This window comes from Petromyzon marinus, chromosome 60 (genome assembly GCF_048934315.1).
Source record: "Petromyzon marinus isolate PM22_M1 ecotype Great Lakes invasive population chromosome 60, UKy_Petmar_22M1.pri1.0, whole genome shotgun sequence".
NCBI lineage: Eukaryota > Metazoa > Chordata > Hyperoartia > Petromyzontiformes > Petromyzontidae > Petromyzon > Petromyzon marinus.
The window spans coordinates 8,476,552-8,499,340 of record NC_133726.1 but is presented as its reverse complement, the minus strand read 5'-3'; the positions used below and the strand labels follow the sequence as shown (position 1 = coordinate 8,499,340).

General features: G+C 49.3%; 2 protein-coding genes across 4 annotated transcripts; both read right to left on the bottom strand.

Moving 5' to 3' along the window:
- Positions 1 to 4,244: 4,244 nt before the first annotated feature.
- Positions 4,245 to 9,964, bottom strand: FASTKD5 (FAST kinase domains 5). 2 transcript variants are annotated; one of them, XM_032976635.2, is made up of 2 exons: positions 9,508 to 9,964; positions 4,245 to 7,547 (listed from the first exon to the last, which is right to left on the bottom strand). In XM_032976635.2, the coding sequence occupies exon 2, from the start codon at positions 7,510 to 7,512 to the stop codon at positions 5,062 to 5,064; it is 2,451 nt and encodes an 816-aa protein (XP_032832526.2). In that variant the 5' UTR covers positions 7,513 to 7,547; positions 9,508 to 9,964; the 3' UTR covers positions 4,245 to 5,061. The 2 variants fall into 2 exon arrangements, with proteins under 2 accessions (XP_032832526.2, XP_032832525.2); XM_032976634.2 differs by having other exon boundaries at positions 9,537 to 9,963.
- Positions 9,965 to 12,404: 2,440 nt separating this feature from the next.
- PSMD9 (proteasome 26S subunit, non-ATPase 9) lies at positions 12,405 to 20,273 on the bottom strand. 2 transcript variants are annotated; one of them, XM_032976630.2, is made up of 6 exons: positions 19,907 to 20,273; positions 16,663 to 16,762; positions 15,820 to 15,998; positions 15,415 to 15,516; positions 14,448 to 14,536; positions 12,405 to 12,644 (listed from the first exon to the last, which is right to left on the bottom strand). In XM_032976630.2, exons 1-6 carry the CDS (start codon positions 20,000 to 20,002, stop codon positions 12,617 to 12,619), a joined length of 594 nt encoding a protein of 197 aa, XP_032832521.1. In that variant the 5' UTR covers positions 20,003 to 20,273; the 3' UTR covers positions 12,405 to 12,616. The 2 variants fall into 2 exon arrangements, with proteins under 2 accessions (XP_032832521.1, XP_032832519.1); XM_032976628.2 differs by having other exon boundaries at positions 16,663 to 16,765; positions 19,907 to 20,272.
- Positions 20,274 to 22,789: the final 2,516 nt, after the last annotated feature.

Genomic DNA, 22,789 nt, shown 5'->3' with positions numbered 1-22,789 from the left:
GGACGGCAGCGCGGGTGGGCGCATGATTGGCCGCGCGGTACGATACCACCCTGGGCCTTGGAAGTGAGGGGATTAGGCCACGGTAGAGATGGTGCGGGTGGGCGCATGATTGGCCGCGCGGTACGATACCACCCTGGGCCTTGGAAGTGAGGGGATTAGGCCACGGTAGAGATGGTGCGGGTAGGCGCATGATTGGGCGCGCGGTACAATGCCACCCTGGGCCTTTGAAGTAAAGATATAAAGGGAGTAGCCCGGGACGACTTTGGTCAGTTGTCTTCAACCTCCGGGCCGTCAAGACCCACTCCCTACCAACCTGCCTCTTCGAGCCGCTCACAGCATCCGTGTGATGCCAGCGAGTGCTGCTGCGAGGCAGTGATAGCTGAAGTTTTCGCTCGTCCTTCTCCCTCCGACTCTCACAGCGTCCATGTGACGCCGTGGGTACAGCTACGAGATACGTGGTAGGACGTTCGAGTGACTGGGTTCGTAGGGAGAGTTAGGCCAAGCCCTTCTTGCGGAATATTCCCCCTCCAGGTAGTGTATTTGCGCCGTTAATAAACTTTAGTTCAGAGTATCGGCACAGTGCGATTTCTGTGTGTGTGGGTAGAACATCGGCGTGGCGTCTGTGATTTGCATGTGGTGCGACTGTACGGGGGGACGGTGTACGCGGGAGAGTGAGCGTTGAGCTGTAGCGTGTGCGTGCGTGCTGAGAGGAGATCGCTGCAGGCGTCGGTGCAGTCGTGCCGCGGTACGCCGCATTAGGGTGCGTGAACACGCGCAACAATAGTATTGACGGCGAGGTGCGCGTGCAAATTCGCGCAACTCTTTAGCATTAGCCTTTGTGATCAAGCGGCTAAGGGTTTAACCACCCGGAGGCGCGCACAAATTTGCGCAGCCCTTAGCGCTAGCCTGTGTGTGGCGGATTAGGGCTTAGCCACCCGGAGGTGCGCGTGCATATTCATACTGCTGTTTTCTTTAGCGCTAGCCTTTGTGTAAAACGAGCGCTTGCAGGGGCGCGCGCGTGCACGCAGCCGCCTTCATATTAGTGGTGGTGTATGTGGGCGTGTGCGAGATAACCCCGGGCGGTGGTGAGCCAGCCACTTAGCTATGACCCTCAGGGAGGGTGCTGGCGCAGGGGGGCCGATGACCCGATCTGCAGGGAGCCGGCGAGAGGTGGCCGACGAGGAGTTACAATGACCATTAACAAAGCGCAAGGGCAGTCAGTTCATCATTTGGGATTGTATTTGCTGCAGCCAGCTTTTTCTCAGTGACAATTATACATGGCATTGTCAAGAATTACGTCAAGATCAAATGCCACCGTATTGATTTGAAGACCCGATTTGTTCAGAAGAGGATGTGTGGGGGCTGACGTCCGCCCACCGCCCTCGCTGGGCAGGTGGGGCACTACGTTCACCACCTCCACTCCCTCCTCCACCGCATCGCTCAGCTCCCGCCGGGCCCCCGCGGATCGAGTGATCGCCCCTCCGGCACTAGCGTCCCCTCAGAGAGACATGGCTGAACTACTGACTTACCACCGTACAGAGTTAGCCCTCACTCACTCACACACCACCCCTAATGCTCCCCTGGCGGCGAGCACGCGCGCGCATCTGCAGGCGATTACACCCTACCGCGCGCACACACCACTGCTAACGCTAAAGCAGCTGCGCGAACGCGCGCGCACCTGCAGGCGATTATATCAACGAGCGCTCGTGCTACGGTTCTGCCCTCACTCTCGCCGCGCGTCCGCCCACGCAGCCACTCTGCACACATCACAAACACTGCACCGATGCTCTGTGCTAACGTTTATTCATGGCGCAAACCCTGCACTGCCCGGAGGGAATATTCTGCGAGCAGAGCCTAGCCTACTGCTACTCAAGTCCCCAAACACTCACACGCCTTATCACGTACCTCGCAGCTGTGCTCACGGCGTCGCACGGGCGCTGTGAGAGTTGGAGGGAGGAGGACGAAAAAAACTTTGCCTATCACTGCCTCGTGGCAGCACTCGCTGGCATCACACGGATGCTGCGAGCGGCTCGAGGCAGGATGGCAGGGGGGTCTTGGCGACCAAGATCAGATCTTTTTGAACCGTTTTTCGCTCCCCTGTTTATGCCTTGCCTTTTGAAATCCAGAGCTACGTCATTCAGCGCAGCCAATCGTGCGCCTACCTGTGATTTTCAACCGTTTCTCTGCCCTTACATGGCGCGTTACGTAATTTTTCGACCCATTGTCTCTGCACCCGAACTCATTAATTCCTGACTCAGCCTGTTCTATCTGGAAGGTTAATCCGGCTGGTGAATACACACCCTACCAGTGTGGCGTTGGGATCCCCTGACCTCATTGTCTGCTCTGCTTGCTTAATATTTCACCCCAGCCCCCCTTCCCGATGTCGTGCGTGACTCATTGCGGCTGGCTCGGTGAACCTTTGTGTGCACAATTTTAAGCCAATTTAGGGGCGCCGCAATGTGATTTGTCCTGGGAGGGTTGGCCAATCTCCCGACACCGGGAAACCGCGGGACTTCCCACCTAGGGGCCCTTCGGATGAAAACCCGTTGTGCCAGGCGATCCCCCGTCGGGACACCACAAGTGTGTGCTGCGTGTGCGTGTGCTCAGGGTGGGGGGCAGGGGGGAGTCGCGGCGCTCCGCGGCTGTGGCACCACAGATGGAGTGTATACGATAAATGTTGTATACAAACAGGTATTTAGGCGGTGATTATACCTTTCGTTTCAGTTTTCGAAAGATTACATTTCTGCATACTGTTATGTATTGGTCACAACAACCATTGCATACATATTCACGCGTGAACAACCTCATCCCTTGGGTCCGGGTACTATCTAACCTCTGCCAGAAATGTACTACAGGGAATGATTTTAGACCCTAAAGACGGCTGTAGTTTGGTAATGAGCAAAGTCATGCCCAAGAATGTATGTTTATAAACAGGTTTGTTGACGACATATTGCCTATACAGTACTGTACTTACAATTACCGCCTCGATGACCGACAACTTCGATAACTGAATCACATTCTGCTAAAACACCTTATATGCGACACAGGCTTATTGGAATTTAATGTTTTACCCTCCCGTGCATCCACGTCGGCCGTGGTGGACGGCTGTAAATTTGTTGCATTTCAGCCGCGGTGTGAACGTGCCTCAACAATGCTGGGTTGCACAAAGATGCAGTTATTTCCGTGGAGTGGTGGGCATGCAAAGGGTACGCTTTGCAAAGGAGTGCGGGAAGGAACTTTGGCAGACGATTCTATTCCACTTTTGTGTGTGTCAATGATGTTCACGAGCTGACAATTTAACACGAAGGCTTAACACATAGGCTTTCGCGACCTAATATTAACCATAATGGATTTTTTTGGGTGAGATCATGTAAATATAACTGTGTCGTTAAACCCGCCACAGATAATTAGTAAGGTTTGTCACGTAAACAAAACATGCCAATTGGTTACAAGTTCAGCACACCGGTGCATTGGAGAGTAAACCCAGAATTTGTGGAGAGGGATAAATGTGATGTCATCACGTGTGAGTCAATCAGGTGCAAAGACCAATGAGGGGGAGGGATTAATGTATTCTAAGAAATGACAATGGATATATTCTTGATTTTGAGGTCTGCTAACCACGACGACAGGGCTTCAGCAAAAGGTTCGAAGAGGTTTGCTATTTCTTTGTTGAAGAAGTTGCAGTGTAGTGGTTTACGGGAAGGTACGCGATCTAACCCAAAAAAAAAACCTCTATTATGGAAGGCTCTTCCTTCCGATATCAGGAAGCCACTGGAGCTATGCACTTTTAAGGTACCAATAGGTGCTCAACAGATATTAAAGTGCCTCCAGCTGTTTGGGGAAGTCATACTGAGTGGCATTTTTGAAATTACAAAGCATATTATAAAATAACTAGATCTGATCACATCACGACGTCATTTGGGCTTGTGTAATACAGCCAATTATGTAAACATTCAATGTTTTGTTCCCGTCACTAGATGCTCCATCCCACAAATATGGTGATGTAACTCACCTAATACCAGTCACTTGATATCACTCATACTCACCTGAGCCTCACCAGCCACTTTATATGACTCATCTGATACCATTCATCACATCATTCGCCTGACATTGTCCACTCACTAGAAACTCACCAATCACCTTGTATGACTGACCACTCACCACCAACCTCATACCACTCACTCACCAGACTAACAATACTCACCATGCACCACACAACCATTGCTGACAGATCAATACCAAAGGAGGTTCAAATAAAATCTTTATGTTTCCCATTTCACATAAGCAGCCACTCAATCAATACAATGCATTTCCCACTTAACGTGTCATTCCCACCACCTGCCCCACGTTCCCCAAGTTGAGCTCGCCGTCTGGTCCAGCATTGGCGGGAAATAATATGGCAAATCGAAGGGTGTACAACGCAGGTTACATTGCCTTTCGTGAGGATGCATCAACACCATAGAGCGTTCTGATCAGTGATGATGGACCAATACGAGTGTTCTGATCGGTCAGTGATGACAGATTAACACTGGATGGACAGTAGTATTTTAATACATAGTGTTATTTTGTGGAACAGTGGTGCCATGGTTGGTGGAATGAACTATGAACTCCATGACCTGAGGTAGATTCCCAGCCACGGCTAACATCAGTGGCAAGCAATATGTAAAACGATCCTGCATCCTTCTCCACACCCTTCACCAACCCGCACAAACCAGTATGAAGTATGGTGAAACAATTCCCGTGACCGACAAGGCACGAGGAGGCCTTCATCCAGCAGTGGATTGACAAAGGCCTGAAAAAAAGAGGGTAATTTATTCAGGAAAGCTTCACCAACATTTTTTTGGAATGTGGGAGAAAACTGACGTATACAGAGAGAACCCATGCATACAAAGGAATAATCCAAGCTTGTGCACAGCAATGTCTGGGAACCTGCTATTCAGTACTGCTGTCTTAAAGACCCTTGGAAGATGTTATCCACATGCCCATGGACTTAATTTCCGGCTGGTCGCCGACATCTCTGTTTGGCGCGAGTTTCTCCTCTCATGTCTCCTCACACACCTGTCACTCCACTCTACAAAAATTAAGTTTCCTCTCAATGTAGGCCACTCGATTCTTCAAGGGCTCATTGAGCATTGGCATCCAGTCCCAGTAGGGGATCTCTACCACCGTGTAGCCGCTCAGTAGCAGCTGTCGTCGCTTCATGGCTTGCAGCCCCGTGTGCCTCTGCATGCGGTACAGGTAGTTGTTGTGGTTCGTCACTTGCATGGCCACCTTTCTCACAGGGCCCTGCTGCTGATGATATTGTGAAGTAGCACGCTCATTCACACAGACACTATCGGGGGACCTTCCACTTTCCGGCAGCTCCCTGTTGGTCAGCGCCTGCACGAGGCTGGCCGTTAGGGGCACCCGGCCAGCCGCTCTGGTCAGGGACTCGACCAGTGGGCTCTTTTGGGAGCGAACATTTGGATCGCCGCGAGAGGCACCCGCACTCCTTCCCCTGAACAACTTTGAGATGAGCTCGTCTGCGATTTCCACCTCCTTTGGCTGTGTTTCAAACCGCTGAGGCGGCTCATGCTGGTTCCCAGCAATGGCCATCAAATGCTCGCCATCGACGTCTTTGGCAACGAAGGGCACGGGCCGCCCCCTCTCGTCGAAGTGAACCTCAATGTCATAGGATCGCGAGTGCGGGAGCACCGCGTGAGCTTGAGCCAACTGGCTCCCGCCCAGCACCACGGCCAGCGCCTCAAGCGCCTTGCTCACCTCCGGCCTCGTCAGTGCCGCCATCGTCAGCTTGTTCTGCATCATGTGCCACATCTCCTGCCGCGTGACTCTGTCCAGTCGGTTCCCGGCGTAGCCCGGGCACTCCAGGCCGACCGATGCGTCCAACGTGTAGAGGTCTGCCCTCATTTCCTCCTTGGTCCTCTGCTCAAGGAGGTTGCTGTAGCGCGGGCTCAGCACTTCGTTCAAGAGGTCCTGGGGGAAGCGGCCGGTGAACGCGAGCGCCAGCAGCGCCGTCACCATGTGCCGGGGGTAGCGCTCAAACTGCGCGCTGCGCTCTCGTAGCAACTGCACCAGCGCAGCATACATGTCCTCAGTGGCGCCTGGCAGCTCGCACGCCAGCGACCCGAATGCCCACAGGAGCTTGGCGAGGTCCTTGCTCCGGCCGAAGCTGGAGCGCTTCTTCACCTGCGCCGCCAAGGCACGCATCAGCGGCTCATCCAGGTAGTGCAGCGCGGCGCAGGCGAGTGCCACGTGCATCACGCCCTGTACCCCAAGGTCGGGCAAGCGTGTCGGCACCACAGTGCACAGGCGCCGGAGGAAGGGCACGTGGTCGAAGTGCGTGAGCCGGAACAGCTTGAGCACCCCGATGAGGCCGAAGTTGCTGATGCTGCGCATGTCGGTCGTCACCTTGTCGCCGATCTGCTGCATCGTCTGCGCCAACACCTTGTGGCGCGACTTGAAGAACGCGAGGCAGCTGGCGCCTACCTCCTCGGCAGTCATCTCGCTGACGTGCCGCACCACCAGCTGTTCCAGCTTGCTCACGAGGCCATCCGGCGCGCCGCGATTCTCGCCCACGATGTACAGCAGCTGCACCGTGCAGGGCCGGCTCAGCCCGGCCCAGTCCCGCATCGCGCGTGCGAACAGAAGCTCCAGGAAGCGAGGTGCGCGGTAGCCGATCAGCCTCCAAACGTCGGCCACCAGCAGCAACTGCTCCAAGCTCATGTCGTCGGCACGGCGGCACAGCTCCGCCTCGCACTTGGCGTACAGGGGGTGCGTGGGGCTCAGTCCGGTGCGGCAGAGCACCGTCAGGGTGCTCACCAGCTCCCGGCCGTTCATGTTGCCCACCTTGCTCGACACTAGGCCGAGGAGAACTTTGAAGCGGCTGTCCCTGTGCAGGGTCCGGCGGTACCAGGCCTCTACGCCGCCGACGGCCTGCAGGCAGACGAGCAGCTCGTGGGCGTGGGCGTGCTCCCGCCTGCACAGCAGCTCAGCCAGCACAGCCTGCGCCTCGTCCAGCGACACCGGAGTCGACCCCACGTCTTCGGCGCAGCAGCACAGCTCCGCGTAGTCGTCGGACATGCGCTGGAAACGGCGCGGGTCCACCTGGGGGTCGTAGCAATCGGCTTCGTCCATTTCCTCCCTCCACACATGGTCCGAGGCGGACAGGACCTGCTGCACCGCGTCTAGCTCCGACGTGGCGCTCCTGCTGCTCAGCGAGTAGCTCCTGGACAGGGATATCGAGCAGTTCCTCGGCACCACAATGGGCACCCGAGTAGCCGAGTTCCTGAGTGTCCGGGAGTTACAAGGAGGAGCTGCTTTTGAGTGAAGACGATGCTTGGCACACGAGTATAGACTAGGACCACCGAGCCCGTCAATTCCAACTTCCCTGTCAATATTGCGGCCGCTTGTCACCGTGGACGCCCAGACACGAATGACCGAGGAGGGTGGCATCCGACGCCTGGTAGCCACAGCAAGAGTCAGGAGGAGTTGCCGGCTCCCGAGCGACGCCATGCTGGCTTGGAGCCTTGGCTGAGTAGGGTGAAGACCTGAGCGAGGACGGGGAAAAAGACCCGGGTTGATTAGGTTAAAGGGCAAGGCTAGGTCGAGTAAAATCTAGCTGGTCATTTGTGTAAAAACACTATCGTGAAAATTTCCCAGGCTAAATCGGTGTAAATGATCGAGCGGTCACACAGTTGTCAGTGCACCACGGTATGCACCCGTCCCTCCCCAAGTTCGATTCCTGACCAAGGCTAACATCAGTGGCAAGTGATATCCGAACCGGTCATGTCGGCTGCGTCATCCCAATGTCATCCCCCGTCCAATTCCCCAGCCCGCACTGACCAGCGTGGTGAAGTATGATTGACCAAGTATGGTCAATCACACCGAAATGGCACAGGGAGGTCTTCATTTACCATGGGATTGACAAGAGGCTGTAATATTTATTACAATATAATCGGTGTGAAGCAAAATGTGCCTTAAAAGTGTTTATGAAACCGGTTACGGGTCGGTTAATATTCTAACGTGGTCAGGTAAAGCCGGGGTTAGGTAAAGTCTAGGACAAGTTAGGTAAACCGCAGGTCAGGTAAAGCACAGGTTAGGTAAATGACAGGTCGGGTCAGGTACAGCCTGGGTCGGGTCAGGTAAAGTCCGAGTCGGGTCAGGTACAATACAGGTCGGGTCAGCTAAAGCCCAGATCGGGTCGGGTCAGGTAAAGCCCGGGTTGGGTCAGGTACAGCTAAGGACGGGTCAGGTACAGTTAAGGTCGGGTCAGGTACAGTTAAGGTCGGGTCAGGTACAGCTAAGGTCGGGTCAGGTAAAGTCCGGGACGGGTCAGGTACAGCTAAGGACGGGTCAGGTACAGTTAAGGTCGGGTCAGGTACAGTTAAGGTCGGGTCAGGTACAGCTAAGGTCGGGTCAGGTAAAGTCCGGGACGGGTCAGGTACAGCCTTGGTCGGGTCAGGTACAGCTAAGGTCGAGTCAGGTACAGTTAAGGTCGGGTTAGGTAAAGTCCGGGACGGGTCAGGTACAGCTAAGGTAGGGTCAGGTAAAGTCCGGGACAGGTCAGGTACAGCTAAGGACGGGTCAGGTACAGCTAAGGTCGGGTCAGGTAAAGTCCGGGACGGGTCAGGTACAGTTAAGGTCGGGTCAGGTACAGTTAAGGTCGGGTCAGGTACAGCTAAGGTCGGGTCAGGTACAGTTAAGGTCGGGTCAGGTACAGCTAAGGACGGGTCAGGTACAGCTAAGGTCGGGTCAGGTAAAGTCCGGGACGGGTCAGGTACAGTTAAGGTCGGGTCAGGTACAGTTAAGGTCGGGTCAGGTACAGCTAAGGACGGGTCAGGTACAGCTAAGGTCGGGTCAGGTAAAGTCCGGGACGGGTCAGGTACAGCCTTGATCGGGTCAGGTACAGCTAAGGTAGGGTCAGGTACAGCTAAGGTCGGGTCAGGTACAGCTAAGGACGGGTCAAGTACAACTAAGGACGGGTCAGGTACAGCTAAGGTAGGGTCAGGTACAGCTAAGGTCGGGTCAGGTACAGCTAAGGACGGGTCATGTACAGTTAAGGACGGGTCAGGTACAGCTAAGGTCGGGTCAAGTAAAGTCCGGGTCGGGTCAGGTACAGCTAAGGTAAGGTCAGGTAAAGTCCGGGACAGGTCAGGTACAGTTACGGACGGGTCAGGTAAAGTCCGGGACGGGTCAGGTACAGTTAAGGACGGGTCGGGTACAGCTAAGGTCGGGTCAGGTACAGCTAAGGTCGGGTCAGGTAAAGTCCGGGACAGGTCAGGTACAGCTAAGGACGGGTCAGGTACAGTTAAGGACGGGTCAGGTACAGCCTTGGTCGGTCGGCTCAGGTAAGGGCCAGGTCGGGGCCAAGTAAAGCGCTGGTCGGGCAAGGTAAAGCGCGGGGCTGGCCAGGTACAGCTCCGGACGGGTCAGCAACAGCCCGCGTCGAGTGAAGAGATCAGCAAGGGGCCAGGCTCGGCGTTTCGGTTTCAATATCCCACCGCTCACCCGCGAGGCTGAGCCGCGCGCGCGCTCACCAAGGTCACGACGAAGCAGGCGGAGGAGATGCGGCCGCCGCCGCTGCCTCGTCTCGAAGCGCCGACCTCGGCCCACTCGTCACGCGTCGCCGCATCCTCGGGCGCGGGAGCCGCCGACGGCGTTCAGTGCGTGCGTCGAAGGTGACGTTAAACGCTTTAAAGTTTTGCGCGGAGTTGTAGTTTGTGGTGCTGTAGCAGCCACCCCCCGCCCTCCCCAGGGAGTTGGGATCGCCACGCTGCGCGTAGTCGCCCCGGCTGCCGCCCCCGACACAGCAGCAGCCCGAGCGCGTGCGTCCGCCCTCTGACCCCCACACCACACAGTGACATCGCGGGGGGACCCGCGGCGGTACGGTGGCCGCCACTCAAATCGCGTTTCGTAAAACCCGACGAGAAGTTCCCACGGTAGGGTCTCGTGCTGTATCGCCACGTACCTCACCCACCCACCCGTCCATGCACGCCACGAACCCCTCCCCCCTCTCCCCTGTGAACTCCCTCCCACAGCCAAACTCCTTCCCCCCCCCCACCACCTTCCCATGCCTATATAAAGCCACAACAGCAGATAATTTTATCTCACCTGAAGACGGACGCTTGCGTTGCGACCGAAACGTCGTGTTTTATTTTATTATTTTTTTCTATCCACGTGATTTTACCGAAAGAACCAGAGAGTATAAACCATACCTGTCAACCCCCTGTCGGTGCCCTGCCTTATTACAGACCAATTCAGAACGTGTTGGTCACCCCGTGCCCTGATGCATCTCAACGTTCATCCTAAAAAATAAAACATCACAAGGGAAAAACACAGACATTCCCCCCCCCCCCATATTGAAACGGCTGTACGCCGTATGGGGCCGTCCATAAATGACGTCACGCACCTATGGGGGGGGGGGTCAGACATTTGTGACGATGTGTGACGAGGGGCGGGGGGGGGGTTTAGAAATGTGACGTCACATCGAAATGCGCAACTTTAAATATAGACATGTTCTATATTCTTGGTTCTTTCGGTAAAGTCACGTAGAAGGGAAACAATAAAATAATATTTTTTAAATTATTTTTTTTGTTTCCCTTCTACGTGACTTTACCGAAAGAACCAAGAATATGAATCCCTGCAGTCACGAAAGCTTTAAATCAAAATTTAAATTTCCTTACTCAAGAATGTGGGTAATCCGCATGGGTTGACAGGTAATCACCCCGGACGTTGCGCCGAGGACCATTTCGGGTCTTAATTAATTGTTCACGCTTAAGGTGGCATTCAGACCGCATCCATTATTTTTCGACTCCCCCCTCCTCTTTTCCGAACATAGATGGACTCGTCCATCTGAACAAACTGTCAAATCGCTCTCCGTGGTGCTAACGTTAAAAATAACCGCCACTTTTTTCAAATTTTCTTGTTGTGGTTTTCACACCTGATGATGATTGCTTGTGTTGCAGTCGAAACGTCGTGAGAATTTAATTGTTTTATATTTTTATTATTTTATTGTTTCCCTTCTACGTGACTTTACCGAAAGAACCAAGAATATGAATCCCTGCAGTCACGAAAGCTTTAAATCAAAACATGTTCTACTTAATTAAATAGACTTTTTAAATGTTTTCTCCTACAACATCAGAGTGCAGCGCCACATTAAATACGCACTACAATGACAATATATTAAAGCGATTTGAGCATGTTTTTTTGGGGGGGGGGCAGAGCTTTGTGACGTCATATTTGAGGGGGGGGTCTGACTTTTTGTGACGTCGTGTGACGAAGGGGGGGGGGAGGTTAAAAATCGTCCAAAATCGCGTGACGTCATTCGCCATTTATGGACGGCCCGTATGGACCTGAAAAAATAAATTTCCTTGTACAAGAATACGGGGTGAACCGTATGGGTTGACATGTATGATTTAATATAAACACATTCAATAGCGAGATGCAACTAACACGTGTTAGCTGCTGCATCTGGTTAGTCCACGTGCTATGAGTACTCTATTATACGAGTTCTCTTAGTTACCTATCCAGTAAGAATGCCAACGTTGGCACGTGGTTGGAACTGTTGACCCAACGTTGGCTCAACGTGCATGTTTAACTGGGTAGATGGTGCGGATGCGCTGGATGCAACACGTGGTCTGTCACTTGCACTCCGAGTAACAATGAGTATTATACGAGTCCAACTGAGCAGAATGTAACACGCATTTTGACACTGGTTATCAGTTCATGGACGCAATACACTTGAGTACTATATACATGACTACCATACTCTTTAGCACAATGAGTACTTTCCGAGTCCTCTCGGTTACTTGACGGTGTAGGTGCGTGGGATGGCTTGTGTCGGCATTGTCACCAGGAGTGTTAGGGACGACAGTGTTGCCTCCAGCTAGGATCCATATCTTAATAGGGCCATTGGCGAGAACATCTGGTAGTTTAATGAACCCACCTATTGTACCACCATCTCGTGGCCACTTCAAAGCCCAGGTGGTTTTGGGAGTCTGGAGAAAACCCATTTAGTGGTGGCACTAGGCAACTCAAGTGGTCCCAGATTCAAATGTACAACTTAATCCTAATTAGAGCAAGCCAATGAATACATAAACCAATTCCTCGCTCTCATCTATCTTGAATCTCTTCTCTCATCTCACTACATCCATTTCTTGTCTACATCTATAATTTCACTCGGCTTGTCTCATCTGCACCTTCTTTCATATAATTATACCTCTTGCATTTGTTCGCATTTCTCTCATCTCGCGAAATATCTCTTGTCGATTTCTTCTGTAATTTCCCTCGGGGTTTATACATTGAAAGGAAGGTATCCAAAAATAGTTTATTTTTTGGGGCCACCATCGGTCAGTACCACCACTAAAAACCACACATGAGCAAATAAGTTTACAAATCAGCACAGATTAAAGTAATTGAAGCATTTATTAGACAATATTTCCACACTGTAAAGAGCACGAGACACGTCCGTGTTGAAGTTATATGCACATAGTAAATAATTGCTACCACACTTGAAACTATTTCAATACATTACAGAACTTTTTGTTAGTCCTTGGAAAAAAGCAATCCCATATTTGTGCATATATTCCATCCTGCAGCAAAAAAAATGTTAAAATTATCACCGTGCCATGGGAAGAATGTTGCAGCTGTGAAATAAAAAATGAAAAACACGTGTTAACATTCTTATTAAAATCAACAAACATATCAAAGTATTGCGTTTATTATAAGTTTGCATGCATTTAATGTAAATACCCACGTATTATGTCTTGTCCTCACACTGAATTAAGTGTGTAATGTTTGGGAATTTACTCTTTTACATTATCGGGGCCGGTCCAAGACCCGCTGGCAGGACTATGTCGCTTGTCTGGCCTGGGAACGCATGGAAATTCCCCAGGTAGAGCTAGAGTCTGTCGCCAGGGAAAGGGAGGTCTGGACCGCCCTACTGAACATGCTGCCGCCGCAAACCCTCACCAGGACAAGCGGAATGAGAAACTAACAAGAAGTAGCGAGGTTGCCATGGACCCTGGTTCAAGGAATGAAATTACGTCTCTTGTTCAATTTCCACTCTCTCCATGGCCTGGTACCCAGGCCCCTCCGGCCCTTGAGCCCCTCCAGACCTTCAAAATCAGATTTTTTGTTTATATTGGTGGCATCTGATGATCTATTAAGCTCTATTTCACGGGTGTCCAGCAGCCCTTGGCCACAAGTTCAGTTCCACCGCCTCGACACTTGATAAAGAAAGTTTTTAAGTCTCATTAGCAAAATTCGACTCTGTATTTCAAACACAACACAATACTTTTAACACATCACAATGTATTAAAACAAAACAAGCAATACAAATAAATGTATTAAACAAATATAGAGTATCAAACTTGATTTGGAGCGTTCGTGACTGCAGGAATTGCTCTTTGGTTCTTTAGGTAAAGTCACGTAGAAAGAAAAATAAAGGCATACGACGTTTCGATTGCAACACAAGCAATCATCATCAGGTACAAATGAGAGAGAAAACAAACCTAGTAAACTTAAAAATATAATGCAATACAACACAGAGTCGGCTAACATAAGTCAACACCCTAAATTTCGATTTAAAGCTTTCGTGACTGCAAGGATTCATCTTCTTTGGTTCTTTCGGTAAAGTCACGTAGAATGAGAATAAAATAATAAAATTAAATTCTCACGACGTTTCGGCCACAACACAACGGCTACTTGTGTTGTGTCCGAAACGTCGTGAGAATTTAATTGTTTTATTTTATTATTTTATTCTCATTCTACGTGACTTTACCGAAAGAACCAAAGAAGAGTCAACACCCTACCTGGTTGATTACCTTCTTCCAAAGAATGCTAAATTTGAGAGACAAAACACAGACACGGAGACACACAGACAGACACACAAGCAGAGAGAGGTAACACAGAGAGAGACACACACATAGGCCAACCAGGTAGGGTGTTGACTGTTATGTTAGCCGACTCTGCATGACATTTCTAAGTTTACTAGGTTGTTTTCTCTTTCATTTGTGCCTGATGATGATTGCTTGTGTTGCAATTGAAACGTCGTATGCTGTTATTTAATTTATTTGTTCTTTCTACGTGACTTTACCAAAATAACCAAAGAGTAAATATAGAGTATGTTATTAAAATGTCTCTTATTGATTGTGCTTGACTTTGCACATTAGTCAATAGGCAGAGTAAATGTTCCAACCATTAAGGAGAATCATGGCCATTAATTGAATTGTGTAGAAGAAAAAGCATTACATCCACATTAGTTATCACAATTATTATCATCCATGGTTATAGTCCTCTGGAAAATAAACATGACAAGGTTTTTTTTCCACTTAGGTGGTAAATTCAAATTAAATATCTGCATTGGTCTTCATATACAAGTCATGATTTCTCGACTGCTGGATGAAGGTCTTCCCCAGTCAGTCAATGGGTTATACTGTCGAACTCACCCCAGCAGGCCTCGTCCACTCCAACGCTGCGGGGTCAGGGTCAAGGTGACCAAGCTGCCGCCTCGTAGCACTGACACCCTGAGTGGCTTCTGCTCAGGCAATTTGGGAATCAAGAAACAAGCACGTAAAGACATGTCCCCACCGCACATGACCATACATGTACAGCTCTTTAGGCAACATACTGTTGGGTGAGAGCCTCCCCACTCGTGAGTGCATGTCGTGAGGATTATTTGACCATACATCACCATGTTGGCCAGTGTGAGTTGATGAAGAGGGGGAGCATAGACACGGGAGCATACATCTACAGAGCAATGGATTTTGCTGCCCTGCCCTCTGCTGACCACGAAGTATCCCAGGGGCGGCTGACACCTGTCTTACACATGGTGGTTACCCATCCAAGCACTATCCAGAAACAACCCTGCTTAGCTTTAAAGATCTTGACTAGATTGGGCGCATTCTGTGTGATTTGGTCACAGGCGTCACTGTACAAAACATAGGTAATCACACAACTTCCCATGTTTAAAATTGAGATATCCAACTTCAAACATCGAGAATCATGGGCGTACGGCATTACGGTGCTGCCATCATGACTACACAGTGACCATAAATACAGAGCGTCTGCTTCACAGTGAATGTTAAAGATCCCGTGACGTAATTAGAAAAATTGCATTCCGTGTGCACCTGCGTCACAGTCCACATTCGCAACAAAATTGTTTTAGATTTCAAATGACTCAACTGGAATTATACAAAGCAATCATTAACCCCAACTGCAAAGCTTGGCAGAGACCCTTCTGACAAGGTCATGAAACTCGGTGAGACTTTCCTGGCTAAACAAGCATAATAATAATGACACAGATTATTCCCATCTGTGAAACATAGTGCTTTCGTGACAGCATTGCGTAAAAATAATGGCATGAATTCCAAAGATTCAAAATCTATTATAATCATTATACAGGCTAATGCATACCCTCTCGCTGTGCTGCACGACTGTGGCGATGTTCTGCAGGTTCTGGAAGTTCTGCGGGGTCACAGAGCCAAACGTGACGACTTCATCCCCCTGCAGCAAGCCCTGCATGCCACGATGATGGGTAAAACGAGCAGTGGATTGTGGCATCACACAGCGAGACCATGAGCACATTTACTGTCATGCGTGAAGTATTAAACTCACAACACTCAAATGGAGACATAAGCAAGCTAGTACACAGCACACAAGCCAGTAAACACAGAATTCCCAAGCAAGCTAGTACACAGTACACACAAGCAAGCTATACACAGGACCCACAAGCAAGCTAGTATAAAGGACACACAAACACACAAAAGAATCCACAGGAGACCCAGGAAATGCCTCCACCCCCCATGAGCCACAACGTACAGCCATGCTGGCCGGCGAGCCGGGAGAGACGGTGTCAACGCGGGCGAAGGCCACAGCTGGGGCCACCGCGGCCTGCGTCTCCATGCAGTCCCTCTCGTGCTTCTTGCGCTGGTGAGCGTGCAACTTGTGCAGCGCCTCCTCGATGTCGGCCATCAGCGCCTTGTGGTCGTTCTGTAGGCCTGCATGCAGAACACACGGGGGAGGGGAGTGGGGGGCTTTCAAGCACTGTCCGGAGTTGCACACTGGAACTTGGAAGTTCAGGACCAAATTACCCAGAATGCACCTGATCTTGTTAGATATCGGGAGCTGGTTTATAGCAGAACACAAGCCCTGGCACGAGGTTTTACACATCTCAGCTTCTGTTCCGTGAGTGCGGTGGGTTATTTCGTCCTGTAACTGGTTGCATTTCCTTTAGTTTGTTATATACTTTAAGTCATAGTTTGATAGTTGGTGGCTCGTAGGACACTGAGCAGTAGCTACTTCTCTTCCAGTGTCTGTTGATGTCTTTGGCCCCCGAAGGTCCACTACTCTGTTGCGGTGTCATTGTCTCTCTAATGGAGGTTCAACAGCCTTTGGTACTTGGAATTACACGAGGAATCCCATAATTCTGGACCTGAGCCTATCTGGTCACTAATTTCAGAATCCTCCTACTTATATTGTTGCCAATCTCCCCCCAATAACAAGGGCATGTTGGAGTTAGGCACTGGAACAAGGGGAAAGTGTGATGGCGGGGAAACTTTAAGATCGGAAATTAAAAGCCAGGCAGGTGTGCTGAGGTCAATGGCATTGGCTGTTGATGGGATTTGTGTAACCGTCCACCGATGTGCGGATGAGCATACTCACATATGATGCTGTGCCTCGTCGTGCGGACCTGGAAGACATCGATGTCGTTGCGTGGAAAGCCTTCGGCATCCACAAGCTCCCCCTTCATCCCCACATTGCCCTGCTGATGAACAACACAGTGACACAGAGTGAGGGAAGCCAAATCTGGCTGTCGCCTGATGAAGCTAGTTGTAATTACTGGCGAAACGTCGTACTCAGATTGTAAATGTTGTGGCTTTACTCTCCAACACACCGGCATTGGCAACTGCGACGGGAGTAAGGGCACATGGCGCAGGCACGTTAGCGCCTCCCAGTGTAAATCCTGCCTTCATTCGCATCGTGACGGACGCTATTTGCCATCGGATGGTGGAGACAACACCATGGCACATGGCAAGTGAGGTGCCTCATACACAGGTAGATACAAATCGGACAGATGTGCTCACACCCACACACCCACGCAAGGCCACATCACGATTCCCCACAGCCTAAACGCAGTGGTTGAATGTGCAGCAGCGCTGGTATCGGAAATGCACCCGCCGCCATCTTTATTTACTTTCGCTCAGCCAATGAGAGCGATGAACGCTCCGAGGCAACCAGCAACCAATTTCCGTGATTCAATTATGACGATTCACGATCACGAGTACATAAAAAAAATCGATAATTTTGTCAATGTTGTTACACCATTTGTTATTACATTTTATCATAATACGCTCTGAGCCACGCAGCGCTCACCAAGTTTTTAAAAGACACGCTTGTCTGCCGACGTGTTTGCTCCTCCTTGGTCTCTGCCTTATTTTCGTATTTTTATTGAACATCTTAGCCCCAACATTTCTGAAAAGAGGCCTGCAAGTGTTAGTGCTGGAAATGAGACCAACGTGGCAAGGAAAAGGATCACTTAGAATGTTAACATGCAAGTGATAAGGCCGGTCGAGGTGGGTGAGCATCAGGCGGGTACATTATGTACACTTACTGATGGTATAATCATAATAAACAAAAAAAATCTGCAGACTACCTGCTGGATCTCCTCTCTGTTTCAAAGAACAAATTTGACCTCAGGTCTTCGCTCATTTACCAGCTTCACATTCCCTATTGCCGTAAAAAAACTGGAAGGGCCTTTGCTATTGATGCCCCCAGAGTCTGGAATGCTTTTGCCAATAAACTGCAACTTGAATCGCTACCAATGAGATCTTCTCTCAAAACTGCTCGAGAAGTTGTACACTCCTAGCTGCCACTGCTATTCATTGGCGTAAAATAAAATAAAATGTTTCGCTCCGGATGACGCTGCAAAGCATTATCTGTATTTTGATTTAGCGTGCTGATCTTAAAGGTGCATTGAAAAATTTGATACTCCGACCGATGCTTCTGTTGTTGTGGAGTAACTCATGCAGCCAGCTATGGCTCTAGGATTTGGTGTTACATGTTATTTATGTAGTTTATTGTAAAAATTCGGTCACAGTCCTTGTGATCACTGTTACGTTGCAATTATGGCTTTATTTTTTGGTGATTTGGAAAAGTTTTTTGGTTTGGACATGTTTGTTTTGTTGTAGTACGGAGTTAGACTGATGGCCTTAATCTAAGTTTTTGTGGTGGTTGTTGTTTGACTTGCATCCCACTGGGATTTTTTGCACACAGCGTTGGTGTACGGTGATTTTTTCAGGAATATTTTAGCTGTTTTTTTTCCATGGATTTTCTGTTTGCACAGTCACATAGTCACTTTAAGATGTTTTTCTTGTTCGTGTTTTTTTTGTTTGTTGTGGTTGCACCCGATTCAAGAGCCGAATGGCTCACAGGGCTGTACCAAAATAAACTGAACTGAAAATAAACTGAACTGAATAGTAAGGAATTGGCATGTTCTGTTTAGGTGACAAACCTAACTAATTGGCTGTGTCTGGTGGTGGCAGGTTTAACGACACATTTATATATTTACGCGACCTAACCCAAAAAAAACCCTGTATTATGGATATTGGTCGCAAAAGCCTACTGTGTGTTAGATTGAGGGAAGGTGGTTGCGGTATCACCGAAAACTGAGGAATCGTGGAGACCGAACCAGGAAAGCGTCGAGAAATCCACAAACCTGAGAGCCAGAGCGGCGAAAACGTGATAGGCGAGTTGCGTTTCCCATCGATTAAAAACGACTCTAAGGTTGACAGAAACCTGCATCGAATACGGATGGTAGAAGCGAGGCAGACAAAGACAGCACAACTAAAAATTGTTCCAGCCTTTGTCAATCTATTGCTGGATGTGGGCCTCTGCACGTCCCGTGGGTCATGCTGAAGACGCAGGATCCGTTCAGATGGGAGTCACGGGTGGCTAGGAGATGTTAACTACCTCACCCGGTATGCAGGAGGTCGTGAGTTCGATCACGACCCTGACGCCTGTTGCTGTATATTTGGAGTCTGCATGTTCTCCCCGTGGTTGCGTGAAATTGTCTCCGGGTCCTCCGGTTCTCCCCTCCACATTTATAACCAACATCACGCGTTTAGAGTATTTGGCTGCTATAAATGTCCACGCGAAAAGGCCGCTTCTGAGCTATTACTTGTGATTGCCAGGTCGCTTCTGAAAAAAAGAGCTATACAGCTCAGTGGGGCCTTACCTGATAAAATAAAAAAAATTGTTTAAGTTTTCGTCGCCACTCTTCCCCGTTGATGTTTGCCGGGGCCGTTTAATCGAACGCACGTCTGCTATTTGGTTTACAGTGCAGTGCGCTAACCACTGCGCCACCGCTCGCACTAATGAAAGCATAGGAAATGTAACACATTTTGACAAGAGCATAATAAAGCATCAGTCCGTTTTAAACAACGACCCTTGTGAAAGCGTTGTATATTTAGATAGCGTATTCTAACGCCGATTAAGCGTTGCATTTGACTTTTTAAGAGTCATTTTACACACGCGTAGGAAACCTAAGAAACGCAAAACAAAGAAACCCGAGAATCGAAAACGGCAACTAATACTTGGCGTATAAACTCGACTCGGCGGGCAATGCCTCAGCTCCACGGCTACCGAACGACGCACCGAGGTCGTCGGCAAGCGTTTGTTCCATCAGTTATCGATCAACAGAGCACAGCTTGAAGATCACGAAAGATTTAAAACGAACACCGCACACAAGCGCTTCGCCACACTCCCCAATCACCACGCCACGTAAACGGCACGGGGGCCTACACCACAAAGTCGCCGTTCGCCGTTGTGTGTTTTTTTTGTTTCTTTGTTTGTTAAAGACCGCTAGTAAACTTATATAGTATATTGAAATTGGACCAGAAGCAATTACCGACTCGAGGACTTCGTGGAGGGCCTTGATCTGCGCCTCAACGTCGTCCTTCTTCTTGATGAGGCCGCGGACAGCCTCGGACGCGTCCGTGTGCATGGCTCCTCCGCGCTCTCCCGGTCGCACTGGAGGGGCGACACCCACACCCGACGTTGCGTCAACCTTGGCCCTCGACGTTGCGTCAACGTTGGCCCTCGACGTTGCGCCGACGTTCGCCCTCGACGTTCGGCACGGAAGTTTGCGCCGACGTTGACCCTCGACGTTGCGTGGACGTTGGCCCCGGACGTTGGTCCTCGACGTTGCACCGATGTTGGCCCGCGACGTCAGGCCGACGTTAGGTCGAACGTTGTCCCCGACGTTGCACTGACGTTGACCCCCACACCTATCAACCCCTTATGAGTGCCCTACCTTGTTGCAGCCCAATTCAGACCTTGTTGGTCACCCCCGTGCCCCTTATAAATCTCAACGATCATCCATCACAAGGGGGGGAACACAAACACATTTTTTAAAAACTAAATTTCCTTCATATTCTTGGTTCTTTCGGTAAAGTCACGTAGAAGGGAAACAATAAAATATTATTATTTTATTGTTATTTATCTACGTGACTTTACCGAAATAACCAATAACATGAATCCCTGCAGTCACGAAAGCTTTAAATCAAAATTTAAATTTACTTCTTCAAGAATATGGGTAATCCGTATGGGTTGACAGGTAATCACCCCGGACGTTGCGCCGAGGACGTTGCGCTGACGTTGGCCCAACGTTAGGTCGACGTTGACCCTCGACGTTGGGCAGACGTTGACCCGCGACGTTGCGCCAATGTTGGCCCAACATTGGCACGTGGTTGGAACCGTTGGGGGCATTGTTGGGCCAGCGACGTGGTGTGTCGTTCGATAATTTGGCCCAACATTATTCCGTATTTTCTGGGATGTTGCCAGCAACGTTTCACAAGTTTACCCATGTACGACAAAGAAGGGTCATTGAGACAAAACGTCGCATATTACCTTCTTTGGTTCTTTCGGTAAAGTCACGTAGAATGAGAATAAAATAATAAATTAATAAAATAAAATAACAAAATTCTCACGACGTTTCGGTCACAACACAAGTGGCCTTCTTCAGGTGAAAGGAACAGACCTGTCGGGACGACAGAGCTTCAATGAACGTTGTTAAGATTCGTAGCGTCTTTTAAGCTGGTTTAGAGAAGTGAGGCACCTTGACAAAGGGGTTTACATATCAAACAGGAGAATTTAGCATTGAAATAGCTGAGTGATTAGCTTGTGACTGGTCGTAGAAATAGCTATGTTAAAGTCAAAGCTTACACATCCACAGAGGCACCTGGTACAAATCAAACAGGATAATTTAGCATTGAAATAGCTGAGTGATTAGCTTGTGACTGGTCACAGAAATGGCTATGTTAAAGTCAAAGCCTGCACATCCACAGAGGCACCTAGTACAAATCAAACAGGAGAATTTAGCATTGAAATAGCTGAGTGATTAGCTTGTGACTGGTCACAGAAATGGCTATGTTAAAGTCAAAACCTACATATCCACAGAGGCACCTAGTATAAATCAAACAGGATAATTTAGCATTGAAATAACTGAGGGATTAGCTTGTGACTGGTCATAGAAATAGCTATGTTAAAGTCAAAGCCTACACATCTACAGAGGCACCTAGTACATGGACGCCAAAGGGGGCTGCCACAACTCGACTATCATATAGTAAACCGATGTGAAAAAACCTAGGTCTAAATTACATCAATATAATAAATGTACTCAATATATTCTTCAATAAGCTGAGCTATTAACAGTAAATGTGTATACACTACACTATATAATGAATACCATATAGTAAACCAATAAAAAACTAAAATATAAACTACCTCAATGTTATCAATAAACTCTATATATTCTCCAATCAGCTAAGCTACCAACAATAAGTCGTAATATATCACAATGCTATATGGCGAAAAAATGGGTGGATTCTTACCCTCAACTTTAGCAACATGGATAGCTACGAGCTCCGTTCAGACGGACGAGTTCATCCATGGTCGGAACAGAGGAGGGGGAGAGAGACAGCTGCGAGGCGCTGTTATACTCCATGTTGTAAACCATACCATTAACCGTGGTGTGAGAGGTATTAAGAGCCAATGCTGGCGAAAGAGCTGCGGTCTGAAGGTCATCGTAAAATACAATTAATTAAGAACGGAAATGGTTTAAAACATCTTTCCAATGGTTACTAAGCCAGAATCCATCTTCTCGGTTGAAATTGTATCTGTGCTTGTATATGTGAATGGCCTCATGAACGAATCTCTCATGGTAGCCGGTTGGTTTGCAAAGAACCTCCGTCTTGGAGAAGTCAATGTCATGTGAGCCCACTGAATTATAACAGTGATCTGCCACGGCAGAGGAGTTCGTTCTACCGTGTTTCAAGTCTGCTTTATGTTCGCGGATGCGGTCCGAGATATGTCGTTTGGTTTCTCCAATGTAGCTACTACCACAGAGGCACTTTAGTTTGTTAACGCCCGGGTACTGTATGTCTGGAACAGCATCTTTTACAGATGGAACCAGATCACGGATTTTATGTACTGTGTTGAATCGGACCTGGATCTTGTGTTTATTCAGGATTTTGGAGATCTTTTTAGTGACCCCTGCAATGTAGGGTAAGGTGATGGTTTTGAGTGGCTCGACAAGAAGATCCTTCTTCATGACTGGAGTGATGGCTTTGCGGATTGTGTAGTCGGAGTAACCATTAGCCCTGAGAGCCTGGTCTACGTGCTTGAGTTCACTGGTAATGTGTTCCTGGTCGGAAATGCATTGGGCTCTATGGTATAGAGTCTTGATGAGGGAGTTCTTCTGGGATGGATGGTGGTGGGAATCCGGTTTCAA

Bases quoted from the DNA above. Each gene is read 5' to 3' on its own strand.
- PSMD9 (XM_032976628.2), bottom strand. From the start codon at position 20,002: ATGCACACGGACGCGTCCGAGGCTGTCCGCGGCCTCATCAAGAAGAAG. The intron at 15,517-15,819 runs GTACGTTGTGGC...CGTGGCATGCAG, and splicing joins GCTCGCCGGCCAGCATGGCT to GGCTTGCTGCAGGGGGATGA. The intron at 12,645-14,447 runs GTGAGTTCGACA...TTTATTTCACAG, and splicing joins AGTGGACGAGGCCTGCTGGG to CTGCAACATTCTTCCCATGG.
- FASTKD5 (XM_032976635.2), bottom strand. From the start codon at position 7,512: ATGGCGTCGCTCGGGAGCCGGCAACTCCTCCTGACTCTTGCTGTGGCT.